The sequence below is a fragment of the Eurytemora carolleeae genome, unplaced genomic scaffold (assembly GCF_000591075.1).
Source record: "Eurytemora carolleeae unplaced genomic scaffold, Eaff_2.0 scaffold19, whole genome shotgun sequence".
Classification (NCBI taxonomy): Eukaryota; Metazoa; Arthropoda; class Copepoda; order Calanoida; family Temoridae; genus Eurytemora; species Eurytemora carolleeae.
In genome coordinates, this window is record NW_019396026.1 from 194,191 (window position 1) to 209,470 (window position 15,280).

A 15,280-nucleotide genomic window follows, 5' to 3' on the forward strand; every position below is an offset into this window, starting at 1 on the left:
TACAACAGTACCCTTGAAACCTTTAACTGATCAAAAATCATCGTTGTGAATCGGGGGATCGGGGATGCCCCTCTTTAAATGGAAATTCACATGAAATTACGCGCACAGTCCATTTGTAGTTTTACCCAACACATTATTTATCCTACCTTTCAACTTGTCAAAGCTAAATTTGCTCATTGTGTCGAATATCTATCTATTCCCTTTCAAGTAGGTAGGCTCAAACCTGGATGCGAAATCATTATTCTGAAAAATAAAAATCATAAAGAAGGAATGTTTACATAGACATTGGTAAATATATCAGGTAGAGATACTTGATCAGGTAAATATATCAAGTAGAGATACTTCATCAGGTAAATATATCAGGTGGATATACTTGATCAGGTAAAAATATCACAGGTTGACTAGTATATTCATTTTACTCCACAAACTTCAACTTTAGTAAGGACTACAGCTCCTACTCTTCAACTCTTTATCCAATAAGTACTTATTAAATTCTTTGGTCCCATTACAACTCTCCTCCAAGAATTCTCCTACTCCTGCAGGAATTCTCCTACTCCTGCAGGAATTCTCCTACTCCTCCTACAGGAATTATTCTACTTCTCCTCAAGGAATTCTTCTACTCCTCCTCCATGAATTCTCCTCCTCCTCCAGGAATTTTCCTACTCTTCTAAGAATTCTTCTCCTCCTTCAGTAATTCTTCTCCTCCTCATCCTTCAGGAAGTCTTCTACTCCTCCACTAGGCTTTCTTTTTCTCCTCCAGCAAATTCTTCTACTCCTCCGGAATTCTACTACTCCTTCTACAGGAATTCTTCTACTCCTCTCGGAATTCGTCTACTCCTCATCCAGGAATTCTCGTACTCCAACAAGAATTCTTCTACTCCTCCTCCATGTCTAGGTCTAGCAATGACTCCCTGATGAAATTGATCCACGGAGTGTTCTTCCTTCTCCTGGTCACATCTGTATTCTCGTCGTTCACAATAAACTCCAGAACGTTGACAAACGCGTCTATCAGATGAATAGAGTTTTCATTCTTCCTGAATCAGCAATGATTCTAACAAAATGTATTTCTTTTTATAAAAATAGCCAAGGGTTTTATTTTGAAAACATTTATTAACTTTTATTATTATTTCTTTACTTATTACTGCAAAATTAATACCATTAAAGGCACTGTCAGCTTAATTTTATGTGACCTTCCAAGGAATGATTGCAATGCCCGATTCACAACGGTATCCATAGCAGCTTTGTCTGATCAAGTATAAATTAAATAAATGTTAATAATTTAATTTTTTAATTTTTAGGTTTTTCTACAAAAAGACTTGGGCATTTCTACTGCACTTATAAAACCTAGAAATACTTATAATATCTGCCTCATTTTTGATTAGATTTAGGATTCAAGGGTACCCGTATGCATTGTCATCTTTGCGTGGAGGATTACTTTAAATTACGCTCACAGTCCCTTTAACGGGACTAGACATTGTGCCCGTATGGCTAAATTATACAAGGTTAGGTTTAGGTTGGAATCATCCCTGATATCTGAAAGTGAGAACCCTGGGGTTTCAGTTACACGACGTTGTTTAAGATGGTGCTGCGGGTAAGAAGAGTCTATACAAATGTTGTGTGAATATTTGAAGAAATAATTTAGGTTCGTTTTGGTTTTCATCTTCCTTAAATTGTTTAGACTTGGCTTCGTGTTAAAATAGTTAACTTCATGAAAACATATTTTGGTAAAATTCATTTTATATTGATGAGGAGCTAATTTCTAGTAAAACCAGAATTAAATTGAAAATGCCTTTAAACAGGTTTATTATGACACAGTTTTGTATTGTGAATAAGTTCCCTGCAACAACAAAACAAAATCTGACCTACGAACTGTGTCAGGATATCGTTGAACTTAATCTCAGGTATGGGTATCTCCTCATCCATGTACATAGTCAGCTTCATGCTGTCGAAGAAGAACGTGAACAAATCGTTCTCACTGAGGTATCCATCACAGTCTGTATAAAGTATTCAATAAAAAATAGTTTTTTTCTTATAATATTATCTTTTTTTGTCGTTAAAAAGTTTAATAATAATATTGATAACTATCCCTTCCTCATTAAACAAAAATCAGTTTATCAACAAATTCTTTTGTTTTTAACCTAAAATCTTAATAAAGCAATCAAAATTATTCAATATTGTTAAACAAATATACTCAGAGCAAAACTTGAAAAAAAAACAATAAAAAAACAATATTATAACAACTTTGTCGAGAAATGAAATGAAAAAAGTTATCTAATGATACAGAGCCAAGTAAACAATTAATGAAGTCGGCAAACATGCCTTATTTTGGTTTTAGTTTTTCAGTTGACGTCATCAGAATGTCGTAAATGATTGCTGACGTCAATAGGTCACATGAGCTGGAGTGAGTATACTTTTGATTTTCTGCTTAATCCTCTCTTTTGAATATCCATGCCGGGTTCCCACCAATGAGAGTTCTCTCATTGCGCGAAAATTTTCCCGGCATCTGATTGCCTATTTGGTTTTGCAAACGACACTCTGAAAGATTAAATTAATCTGCAGATTAACAAAAACAGCAGATCAGTTTCAAGCATTGATTTCGATTCCAACTCTGGTTTAAATTTAATATAAATACCTAGATCAAGAACTCTGAACCAGTAATGCACTGAACTTGAACTAGATTTATCTATAACTGCCTTCTGGTAGAGAACAAAATCTTCGAAGGACATGAGACCGTTCGGGGAGGTCGCTAGATTCACCTATGTAGAGAATATTTAGTTGAAAACAAAATGAAAATAATAATGAACTTATGAAACCTTGTTTAAATTATCGTGAACATATTAAAAATTAGTCCACTAACAAAAATATTATAAGGAGCTAAAATATGTCATTAATGATCCTTTTAAGGATTTACCACTTGGCTTGAGCTGAAGAAGATTATAAGTTTTATCAAATTCTAAGTGTGTTGCATTAGAATCAAGAACTACAAATTATAACATAAATTGGAGATTAGCATTTAGCACTATAGTTATATTTTTGCAATACTTTTTTTCTTTATTTTATTTCTTGCTTTTTAAAATAATCTCTGTTTTTTTGTTAATATTTTTCATATGCTTGGTCAAGATCATAACTATGAGAAGATTTAGCATTCTAATGAAGCATAACTTTATTAACATCAAATTTTAAGAATTATACCTCAAAAATTCTGTTAATAATTAGTCTGGTCATCATTCCTGAAGTTGACTTTTCAAACTCCAACTTATCTAGAAAACAAATAGAAGGTTTCAAAAACGGTAGAACAAAAAGTAAAAGAAAAAAAGACCTTGAATTTTTGGCTGTTATGAAATTATAAATCACCAATCCTCAAAAAATTGAAAAAATCTATCATGCAAAGCACATTTTAAAAAGTGAGTAAATATTTTGAGGCACATAAGACTTAATTGTTTAGCTGTGCAAAATTTAAGTTTTCGCCTTCTTTAATCAATAAGTCAGTTTGCTTAAAAGATAGATTTGGTATTAGGACATTTTGTAGACAAGACATTTCATAGAAGGGTACATTTTTCATGAAAGGGTAATTTCATAGACAGAAAAGCCTTTTTTGGTCAACAAAACATGTGTCTCAATTTAAGAAAAAACGACTTTTAGGGCGCTTCGCGCCCATCTTCCATTTCATTTGTAAACATTTTCTCTTTTGTATACAATTAAAAACAAAATCAAAAATATCGCGGATTTTATAAAAAATTCGCGGATTTTCAAAATTTTCAAAAATCGAATTTTGCTGGAGGCAAAATTTGAAAATTCGATCATCCATAAACCTTCCTATGGGGTCACGCGAGGTACAGCAAGAAAATTTGAGCCGGTTCGGTTCAGCCGTTTTGACGTTTATTGGATACAAACGGACAGACAGACTAGCAAAGTATATACATAGATAGTCTGTCCATGAAATATCCGATGTGTGAAATTTCTAGTTTATTTAATTTCCCAACAACGCCGAATATTTATGTCTGAAAATGTTTTGGTTCATTTAAATAATGCTCATGCTCACCTAACATATAATCTTGATTACTGTCTAGGTTGAGGAACTGAACGTACAGTACATAAAATTGATCATATGAAAAATGTTCTACCTCCACAGAGGACAAATCTGAGTACACATACACCTGTCAGTATCAATAAATCAATCAATCAATCAATCAATCAATAAATCAATCAATCAATCAATCAATCAATCAATCAATCAATCAATCAAAACTATCTAACTTCCCTCAGAGGTTAACATGTAACCAGTTTTTTCTTTTTATGAAATTCTTAACTTGACTTTGGAAGAGGATGAGGAAGGGATTAAAAATGAATGGGTATTGGGTAAAATATATGTCTGTTGTTAGGCTAAAATTCGGTTGGTTTTAATAATATTTTGCCCGAATTAATATGAGAATTCTGAACCTACGTCCCCAACTTCAACTCCTATGTAAACACACTATTCAAGGTTAGGTTAAGGATAAGTTAGATAGATAGCATCACTATGGCTGCTTATTTGAAAAAAAAGAGGGAGGGGGGGCGGGGAGGGGCCAGGCGATGCTTAAAAAATTACCTTATGTAGACAATCAATAAAATTAGTTTGTTTGAGTTGTTTAAATGACAGTTCTCTTCTAGCCCACCCATCTCCAGCATACAGCACAGACATCAAAACAGTACTCCTAAACATGTTTCTATAATCTATATTCTTAAACGTATAAAAAATACATTAAATAAAATAACAATAATAATAATAAAGTAGTTAATTAATTTTCTATAATTGAAACAATATCCTATCTAAATTAGGCACAGATTATTAAATCATTAAAAAATTAAAATCAACAAGGCCAGATTGTACGAAAGAAAAAAGTAGTTAACCTTGCAGTATTCAGTTCCATTACTTCGTTTTAAACATTATCCAGAATTAATTTAGATAAATTGCAATAATTACCACTATAAAAAAAATACTACCTCTAAAAAATGACATCCAAAAAAAGTTTTTCATTATTTCTTATTTTGTTCTTGAAGTTTAAGTCCAGAATGAACAAACCCTTAATCGAAGTAGATTTAAATCCGAGACGGTCATCCAGGAGGTTTGGAGTTTAAAGGAGATTGGTGGAGGTTGAGAGTTTACCTGTAGCAATCCATCATCTTGTCCTGGTATGATGAATCCTCCTGCCGGAAGAACTCTAAGCTTGGATCCGACCTCAACATTGATAACTTAATAAAACTCCAGGTTTTAGGAACTGTGAAGTCATATAATAATACTAGCTTGGAGATCCAGCCCAGCCCAGGGTACTCATAGTTACTCCCGCCATTTTCCGCGATTGGTCGTAAAATACGATTTTAGCTTTTCCTTTTAAAAGCAGAACCACTCAACTTAGAATCTCAAAACCAAGCTAAGAGTATTCCCATGGTTCGCCCGGGTTCCCCAATCAAAATTTAAGGCTAATCAGTCAAAGTGATTATGAGTTTTGATCGGACATACAAACAAACAAAAATTACTGCTTTATATTAATCGATGCAGGATGTTCCGAAAAACATGGAACTTCAAAACCAATAAAATCGTCTTTGGTTACAATCTCTTGATAAAGGTTTAAGAGTGTATCTTAAAATGGTCTAAAATCCTATGAGCTTTACAAAGTAAGGGCTAGCTTATATACGGAGTTATCTGATATTTAGAAAACATTATTTGATCATATATAAAAGTTAATTCTGGAAAATAGAAGACCCCATCATGGAAATCTCAAGACTTTTAGTGGGCATTTGTTTTGACTGAAGTACTATAGTCATTATGTTTACAAAAAAGCTACGACAAAATAAAATTTGTTACTTAAATGTCATATTTTATGGGACACCCTGCTCTAAAGATGATTAAAACTTACAGAATAACATCATTGACGATACTGTCAATCTGGTGAGCCTTAACTCGTTTATCTTGTCCAAACCTCGTCAGTATATTAAAAACCGCCTCTTCCTTATCTACTCCCTTAAAAGAGGTGGGATTAGTAGAAGAAGTTAGGCTAAGACTAAGAGTGTACGAAAGAAGTAGTTCAACTAGCAATGCCTATTTAAACTAATTCTCGCTATAGATTACATCTGACCTCGGATATCTCTATAAGTTTTAAACTATCTTATAGTTAATCCTGTATAAATTTCAACAAGTTTAAATAATGAAATTATTATACAAACAACCGTTTTTTAACATTTATTTAAGACAGAATTTACGAAAACGAAGACTGAGCAGATAAATTAGTGATATTCCGTGTAGGCTAGGAGTTTGCTTATTGTTTAAAATAGACCCCGTTGTAGAAAAGGTTTAATATTAGCCTTTATATTTATATTTTTTGTAAGATGTAAGGAATTTTTTTTAAGGCGGATCCCAATCCTGAAGCCCTACTGTTTAAAAAGTTGAGAGCTTGAAACTATAAAAATTTGGATATCTAGATCAATGCTTGATCCTCTTTTTTGTTAATTTTAAGATTAATTTACAGATATGGGAGGAAAGCGTGCTTTCTAATTTTTAAAAACCGGTTTTTTATTCGGCTGTAATTGTCATATCAATTGAACCAGCGTAGGTTTGGACTAATGTTTATTTGGACTAACGTTCAAAAGTACTATAAAGCTCCTTGAACAAACATTTGTTCAATTGAACTAATTTTTTATTCTTTAAAAATTATCGCCAACAAATTTTAAAGCATTTTACAAATAAAATTGATATGACGTAATCTAGATTATTTTCTGTAAGGTTAGGTTACGACCATTTCAAGGCCAAGTGCTTTGGCTAGAACAGTCTATAAAAATCCTACCTGGAGATATATTGCCCGTCTTTGATACTCTGTAAGAAACTCTGTGCAAGTAAACTCTCCTGTTACTGGTCTGTTAAATGCAGGGAATAAAACTGATCTCAGGTAGAACGGGAATTCAAGTAAACTGCACAATGGACCAGCGGTTTCTAGAAATAATAAAAAATTAACTATTTACGTAATTATGTAGAATGGGGTGACTGAAAGGTCGAGTGACTTCAGCCAAGAATTTAATGCATGTTTCCGATGCCCCCACCCCCCCAAAAAAAGACCATTATTGTAAACTTTATTTTCCTCTAAATTTTGTCAAACATTAAAATTAATCTCCCAGAGGGAATCTGATTTCTAGTCAGACGCCTTAACCACATAAACACTAAAATCGCGAAAAAATCACAAGAAAATTAATAATTCCAACAAATTGTTCAAAACTTCTTTATTGTTGAACTTTATATTATGAGTTTTTAAGATGACCTACATGTTAAGCACTTCTATACCTATAGTTAGTAATAGAGTTTATAAACTCTTGAATCTGAAACCTATTGTTAGTGTTCCCATGATAGAGTTTAAGAACTCTTGAATCTGAAACCTATGTTAGTGTTCCCATGATAGAGTTAAAGAACTCTTGAATCTGAAACCTATAGCTAGTGTTCCCATGTATAGAGTTAAAGAGCTCTTGAATTTGAATACCTATTGTTAGTGTTCCCATGATAGAGTTAAAGAACTCTTGAATCTGAATACCTAAAGTTAGTTTTCCCATGATGGAGTTAAAAAACTCTTGAATTTGAATACCTATTGTTAATGTTCCCAAGATAAAGTTAAAGAACTCTTGAATTTGAATACCTATAGTTAGTTTTCCCATAATGGAGTTAAAAAACTCTTGAATTTGAATACCTATTGTTAATGTTCCCATGATAAAGTTAAAGAACTCTTGAATCTGAATACCTATAGTTAGTTTTCCCATGATGGAGTTAAAAAACTCTTGAATTTGAATAACGAAGGGAGAGGAAAGCACTGTTACGGGGACCAGGGGAAGGTAGAATGCAGGGATTTGAAGTATGGATCTAAAAATAACCAGGTTTATTAAATAAAAAAAAATACGGAATTTGTACGTTTCTCCTTGTTTAAATTGCAAAAATCTTGATTTTTGAAATTTTAAAAGAATTTTCATCTTAACTAAAGTGTCCCATATTTTTCATAAAAGATTTACAACAGTAACCCGAACCCCACATGATCTTACTCTGAGTGTCAATTACACAGTTAACAAATGGCTTCACCAAATAGTGAATAAATGGCTGAAATATATCTGACAATGAAAACAAAAACAATGGGTTACCATTGTTACTCAAATCAAGGTATTGTGAATAGTCGACAACACTTTTTGTATAAAAGGTCACTTATGAAAAGTAATTATGATTTTACATAAATAAGGAATGAAAGCGCAATTTTAAGTGACCTTTCAGGCAAAGATGACAATGCCCGATTCACGATGGTACTGGTAAAAGGTTTGTCTGATCAAGTATGGATTAGACATCAATGTTTCTAATTAGAAAAAATGATTATTTTGCATTGTAGATTCTCTACTTTCGTGACTCGCGCATTTCTACTCCAGGAAACAATAAGGAAATATCAAAAATAAATATTTTTAACCCTAGAAAGACAACTATATATTTGATAAAAGTTTTAAAGGGTTCCGGACATTGTCATCTTTGAATGGAACTTCACTTGAAATTAGGCTTACAGTCCCTTTAAGATAACAAATTACTTACGCAGTATGATCACACTCAGAATTACATTCCACATGCACTTGTCTTGATTTTCTTAATCACAAGAAATTCATAGAGTAAATCCAATTATTCTATCAAATTAGAATGTAAAAAATTATTGCTCTTTCATTCTATTTTATTTTTCATATTTCTTCGATTCCTTTTATCAGATCCTGTTCCTCGGCCTTGCTTGGACCTTCTGCTAATGAGTTTAGCCAGTGTTCTAATATGTGCTGGCTTATCTGGACAAGATCTAAACAAGAACATATTTAATCTTTACTCAGGGAGCAATAAGTTTAAGTGCTGGCTTATTTTGACAAAAATTTTTTAGCAAGAATATATTATTATATAACCGTACTCACACCTCAGCGAGCAATGAGCATAAATAAAAGATGCAAAAAATACCTTTCGATATGATTATGAGGTTCGTGTAATTCTTGATCCTCGTTGAACTTATCATAAATTGCATAATCCTGACTTAGAGGATTTGGAGTAGAATGCCTGCAAATGTTCTGTCAATGTTAAAATAAAAAAGTAGCATAAAACTAAAAAATCTTATGAATATAATTTTTCATTTAATAAAATAATTTTAAAAATGTAAGAGTATATATTCTATAGGTTGAACTAGTTCGGAACAGCTATATGAACTGCATTACTGGTCTGATTCAAGATGATCTCTGGAGCAAGAAATAGCTATGGGTAGGTTGATCAAATCATAAAAGGAATATCAACCAGAAAAGTGGTTTGCTCTACAGGATCATGTAAATGACTCTGCTGCTAGTAGGGCGTTATGCTGCGTCAGAGGCGGAAATACACTGTTAGGGAACAGGTTTAAGAACCGGTATGGCAGGGTGTACGAGTGGTGCCCACACTGTGAAGTTGTCCGTGGTAAGAGAGTGGCCCTGAGAGAGTCTCACATGATATTTTGCTGTCCCGCTGTCGCACGACAACAAAGAAGCTTAAAGATATCTGCCTACAAGGCAAAAGCTGTGTACAACGGACAAAGAACGCCTCAGTCTGTCCTCAGAGCTTACTTGGGAGGTGATGGAGCTCCAAAAATGATCCTGCTGGAAAGAGGAAGGAGAATGGCCATTATGATAGAGGCATGGCTCCTAAAAACTCATGAATAGCTCAATAAAGGTATGGATCAATATTATCAACAAACCGAGGAGAATCAGAAATGATTCTGCTCCGGGCGGACCGCCCAGCAGTAAGCCTCCTACCGGGGTGGTGGAAATACTACCCTTGGATACGTTAGGTCGGAGAGGAGCACCAACCCCAAGCATGGCTCCTAAAAATTCACGAATAGCTCAATAAAGGTATGGATCAATCTTATCAACAAACCGAGGAGAATCAGGAATGATTCTGCTCCGGGCGTACCGCCCAGCAGTAAGTTTCCTACCGGGGTAATTTTTTTTTTATTCTTGGATACGTTAGGTCGGAGAGGAGCACCAACCCCAACCTCACCGAGTGCAGGGTTGTCTTTCAATAATAATAATAATAATAATAATATATACATAAATCTATCCATATTCTGAAAATGGTAAAAAATTGTATATATTTTTTCCATTGACATTCCTAGGAGGAGAAGGAGATGAGTCCCAAACTGTTGCCTTCAGGTCGCCAGCAGAAAGAGCAGGTTTCTCTGATGACGGACCAGAAATAGATGAGATGGTATCTGACCCCAGAGAAGATGCAAAGCTTGTAGAAGAGGAAGCTTGTGTTGTTGAAGTAGAAATCTGATTCTTTACGCTAGGTTCATAAGAACTATTCAGACCTTCTGAAGAATGCCCTAAGGACTTGTTTGTCTTTGATGTCTTTGGCGATAAATTTGTAACTTTTTGAGACTTCCTTTTTCTATAGAAGGAATTATCACAAGATTTAGAAGATTCCTTATGCTTAACTGAGAGCTCATGAGTATTATCTGGAGAACTTGTGTTTTGTGTGGATAAATTTTCAGGTTTTGAGGATGTTATGGCTGGTAACAAAGCTGTCGTGGATTCTGCTGTGATTGAAATGGATGGTAAAGGTAATATTAGTGGAGATGATAAAGTTAACTGAGGCGGAGATGAAAAGGGCAAGGGGGGTGGATCCTCAGATGCTTGTGGTGACTCTGTTGAAGGAGAAGACAAAGGTACTGTGGGTGGAGAAGGCATCAAATTGAGTGACGTTTCAGAAGTAATGGGCGCTGCTACCCTTTCTATAGATATTGGCAAAGATTCTGCTGAATTGGAGGACGTATACTTTAACAGTAAACATGCTGGTGAGGTTGGTTCAGGTACTTGAGCAATTGGTTGACTGCTGACTATATCTTTGGTTTGCAAACATGAACTTTTATCATGAAAATCGGAAAATTCTGATTTCTGATTTGAGTGAATGGAGAGTTGAGAAAGATGTAAGGACAGTCCAGCTGTTGCTGAACTTTCCAATGCATTCTCTTCGCTTGGTAAATAAGATAGGTCTTCACTGCCTTCCCCTTTGCTGTATTTGTCTTCTTTTTGATCTGTTGGCAAGATTGGTTTGGATGTTATATGTACAGTCTGTTTAGAGTTTTCCTCTTTCAATGAAACATCTGATTGTAGTCTTGTTGAAGGAACAAAAGTTTTAGAGGACCCACATGATTCATCCAATTTTTCATTATTTGAATCATAGGCATTAACTAGGGATTCAACTAAAGTTGACGATAAAAACCTTAATTCTGAATCTCCACTAGTAGACAGGTCACTCAAGGGAGAGATATCAGGACCCTGACTCAGATTTAAAGACTGTTTGCAAATATCTTCTTTGTTAAGAATTCGACTGTTAAGAAAACTAGATTGCTGGCTGGCAGAGCACTGTTTTGAATTATTCAGTTCACTTAATTCAAGTTTGTTTTGTTCTTTCAAATCCTGAATATTCCTTTTTATTTTAAGCTGTGAAAGTGCATCATGCATATCTTGTGAAAGCCTCCTTTTATCCCCACAGCCAACTCTAGTGCCCTGCACATTATTTAATGGATCTCTTGGGGATCTCGGTGGAAACAAAGAACATGTTTCAGGTTTTGAGGGAATTTCAGATTTCTTAAACTTATTTTGCAATGCAGAATCAGTTCTGGCACATTTCACCCTTTGGACAATTCCTAAAAAAGATAAATTAGATAAGGTATAAAACTAATAAAGATTTTATGAATCTAGTTAGAAATTTTTTTTAAATTCCTAATTTACCTTTTAAATTTTCTAAAACCCCGGGCTCATTCAGGAACTGAACGAAAAGATCATCATATTTGCCATTAATATTAGGTATTAGGACCATTCTTCTATTTGAGGTTCTGAAAAAATTGAATTGTCATAAAATCAATGTAAAAACTATAAAATCTCTTACTTCTAACGAATTTTTATTGTTAATGGGTTAGTTCAACCAACTACTAAGCATTATTTGTTAATATGTGACTGACTGAGGAAAACATTACATTAAATCTAATGAAAAATGATAATTATATATAAAAATACTAAAAAATATTACGTTCTGCATAAAATTGCTAATACTTTAGTGGAGGAAAACAAACTTCATAATAAATTTACTTTCATCTATTCTAATAAGTTTAATTCACCTTTTATTGTCAGTTTTCATCAAAAATTTATCTTTTTTAACACAAATAATTTATTTGAAACAGAAATTAGAATTCAGCCTTGATCGGAATTTTGTGTTGCACATTGTAGATCTTAAACCTGTTATTTCGGTATCCAATGTGGACACTTTTAAAGTTGAAGAAACATATTTGATTCTTCAATTAAAGCTGCAGGGTACGATCACCACGGGACGAAATAAATAAAATGAATTAATCCGTGGGTCTGTATAAGTTGGAGAACAATGCTGGCTCCCGAAATTTATAAGACAAAAGTTCTAACTTCGTCACAAATTTTGAAAATGTACGCTTAGTACAATTTTTGTACATGATGAAATAAAAATGATTTTTCAATAAAATGGGCCCAAGGATGGAGGACTTCACATTACACAATTCACATACAATAAAAGACAAAAATTAATAAATAAAACATCACAGACATTTATCACAAGGGTGCCAGGACAAACTCCGGAAAGACAAACTCCTGAAAGACAAACTCCGGAAAGACAAACTCCGGAAAGACAAATTCCGGAAAGACAAACTCCTGACGAGACAAACTCCTGAAAGTAAAAACTCCTGAAAGACAAACTCCTGAAATTATGAAATTTTTCTCTGAATGAAATATGATAAAATTCATAAACTTTAGTAGAAAAAATTCGCAAATATCCTAGAAAAAATTTTCAATCTTTAGTAATTTGAATATGTTTCAAGCAGCAAAGTATTACAATGATCAGAATAACCAGCAAATTTATTATAATTTATTTTTTATTATTTAGGGTTAGGTTAGGTTAAGACACTTTCTGGGCCGAGCGCTGCGGCTAGGACGTGCTAGGGGGCCGAGCGATGCGGCCATGGGTTAGGTTAGTTAAGACACTTTCTGGGCCGAGCGCTGCGGCTAGGACAGGCTAGGGGGCCGAGCGCTGCGGCCATGGGTTAGGTTAAGTTATGACACTTTCTGGGCCGAGCGCTGCGGCTAGATTAAATAAAAATTGTGAAACATTTTTTTAAATTTCATATTTTGGAGTTTGTATTTCAGAAGTTTTTATTTTCAGGAGTTTGTCTCGTCAGGAGTTTGTCTTTCCGGAGTTTGTCTTTCCGGAGTTTGTCTTTCCGGAGTTTGTCTTTCAGGAGTTTGTCTTTCAGAAGTTTGTCCTGGCGCCATCACAAGGGTTAGACAGAAAACCAATTTATCTAATATTTTGGTTGATGTTAATCCGGATAAAATACAAGTTTAGTTTTTTTGCTACAAAATCGCGGATTACAAAAACTGAAGGATTTACAGACTAAATCAGGTAGCACTGTAAAATGGATCAAAAGGGGAAAATGTAATAATAAAAAAAGGACATAAATATTTTTCAAAGAATTGATTATTCCATCATTACATGCAAAGTTTACTATGTGAATGAGGAGAGTGTGATATTGAAAATTCTCTTCTACAGAAGATAAAAATTCTTCCATGAAACCGTTGCATATGGAATATGAATATGATAAAATAACAAAGTACAAAAAATGTCTAAATAGGGAAAACATGCTTCTTGATTAGTGGGAAGTAGCAAGCCAATCCAAATATATACTTCTAACTTACATTATTTCCTTCTTCTTTTTCTTTTCTGTTCCTCTAGTATTCCCAATTCCTCTAATTTTTCCTGGTTTAGCGGAGACAAATCCTCTAGTTCCACTAGACCAAGTATATTAACTCTAAGATCATCAATTTGCCTTAAATACATAAAATTATGGTCAAAAGAATTGAGTCTTTGCCACAAACTATGATTTTCTAATTCGAATATCTTTGTAAACCTTGGATATTTCAAACTATGAATTCTGATAGATCAAGTAATCCAAGTTTGAAATATCACAGGTTTACAACATCAGGTTGCAAAGATATAGGGATTGGAAAATTTGAGTTTGTGACAAAGACTCGTTTCCTTTAAACAGGCTTGTAAGGGAGGATTCATTGGGTCCGCCTCAAAAATGTTCAAACTTTTTACTCTGAAACCAAAACTGAACTGTTGAAAAAAAAAATTATTAAAAATTATCTAATCTCTGAATGGTTCATCAAGCTTTAGAATAAAAATAAGCGAAAAAAGAAGAAAATATTTTGAAAATTCTTCTATTAATAAAAGTCAGTAAATCTTAAAGAAATGTTCAATGTTCATGGCCTGGATCCATTATGTTTTAAGGATGGATCCAGAATCCGGATCTGGATCAGCGTCAAAATGAAATAAATGGACTAAGCAATAAGCAGTGAATTAAAGTAAACTTCATCTTAGATTGAACTCATGCATGATTTCGAACCAACATTCCTTTTCTGAAGACCTTTCATTTAGCATTTATTTTTTTAAATCACTATGTGATATGTGCATGGTTCAGTGTCAAATCAAAACTTAGAGAGTTACGAGGTCGCAAACTCGTTTCAGTAATTGCGCATGAAAAAAAACTGATAACGCGTCATTATCTATAATTTTTAATCTTAATATGTTAGCAATCTAATGTTGTGACCTTAGATACTTTAATCTTAGAGCTTAGCTAGACAAAACTTTAAATGTTTAATATAATTAAGATTTACGAATCGTCTGCTGGCAAAGTTATAGGTAGAAGAAAATCAGCGTTTAGGGATTATATTTAGGGTATATATTGAAGTGACAAATGTTGTTATTTAATATGTTTGTTGGTTATAAATTCAGTTAAAATTCTTTCATTGAGGGAAAGGTTTGCTGTAAAGCAGTGTCAATATCTTTACCGCCTTGATTAGTTTTTGTTTTTTTTTTCTAATAGAAACCTCACCTTTTATTAATTTTATAAGTTGTATAAATGTCTGAAATTGTGTTCAAACTACGTGATTCAGATTCATTGCTATTCTCCAGTAGGATATCTAAACAAAAAAACCGGATATCAAATAAGAACAAAAGATCAACCAATATTCCGTAGAAATTAAGCCCGTGTCCGAAAAAATCACCAGAAGGACGACCATTAATGTAAGTATTTTAGCTTAGGGATTTCTCTAGGATCAGGGGCGTATTCAGGAATTTGTCCAGGGGGGGGGCTTACATTTTTTTCTTTCCAGGGGGGGCTCAGCACCCGTTGAAAACCTCCTG

At 33.7% G+C, this 15,280-nt stretch overlaps 2 protein-coding genes and 1 long non-coding RNA gene across 20 annotated transcripts in view; 1 reads left to right on the plus strand and 2 right to left on the minus strand.

The window, feature by feature from the left end:
- The window catches only part of LOC111714644 (testis-expressed protein 2), a 31,295-nt gene extending 31,045 nt beyond the window's left edge, over nucleotides 1-250 (minus strand). For all 18 annotated transcript variants that reach the window (XR_002768162.1, XR_002768116.1, XR_002768094.1 and 15 more), the window contains exon 1: nucleotides 147-250. Coding sequence is in view for 4 of the 18 variants with exons in the window: in XM_023490320.1 (XP_023346088.1) it covers nucleotides 147-177 (31 nt within the window). In the remaining 14 variants the exon portion in view is untranslated. The remainder of the gene's footprint in view (nucleotides 1-146) is intronic.
- Nucleotides 242-15,221, minus strand: LOC111715370 (uncharacterized). The gene is made up of 18 exons (XM_023490715.1): nucleotides 14,970-15,221; nucleotides 13,771-13,901; nucleotides 11,785-11,888; nucleotides 10,160-11,699; nucleotides 8,987-9,082; nucleotides 8,742-8,834; nucleotides 8,585-8,635; nucleotides 7,761-7,879; nucleotides 6,822-6,967; nucleotides 5,898-6,001; nucleotides 5,147-5,218; nucleotides 4,589-4,694; nucleotides 4,043-4,157; nucleotides 3,193-3,260; nucleotides 2,633-2,756; nucleotides 1,863-1,994; nucleotides 1,527-1,602; nucleotides 242-1,034 (listed from the first exon to the last, which is right to left on the minus strand). Exons 3-18 carry the CDS (start codon nucleotides 11,870-11,872, stop codon nucleotides 875-877), a joined length of 3,090 nt encoding a protein of 1,029 aa, XP_023346483.1. The 5' UTR covers nucleotides 11,873-11,888; nucleotides 13,771-13,901; nucleotides 14,970-15,221; the 3' UTR covers nucleotides 242-874.
- Nucleotides 7,934-8,938, plus strand: LOC111715466 (uncharacterized). Its single transcript, XR_002768238.1, has 2 exons — nucleotides 7,934-8,170; nucleotides 8,752-8,938. It is a non-coding gene; the product is annotated as an uncharacterized LOC111715466 (long non-coding RNA).
- Nucleotides 15,222-15,280: the final 59 nt, after the last annotated feature.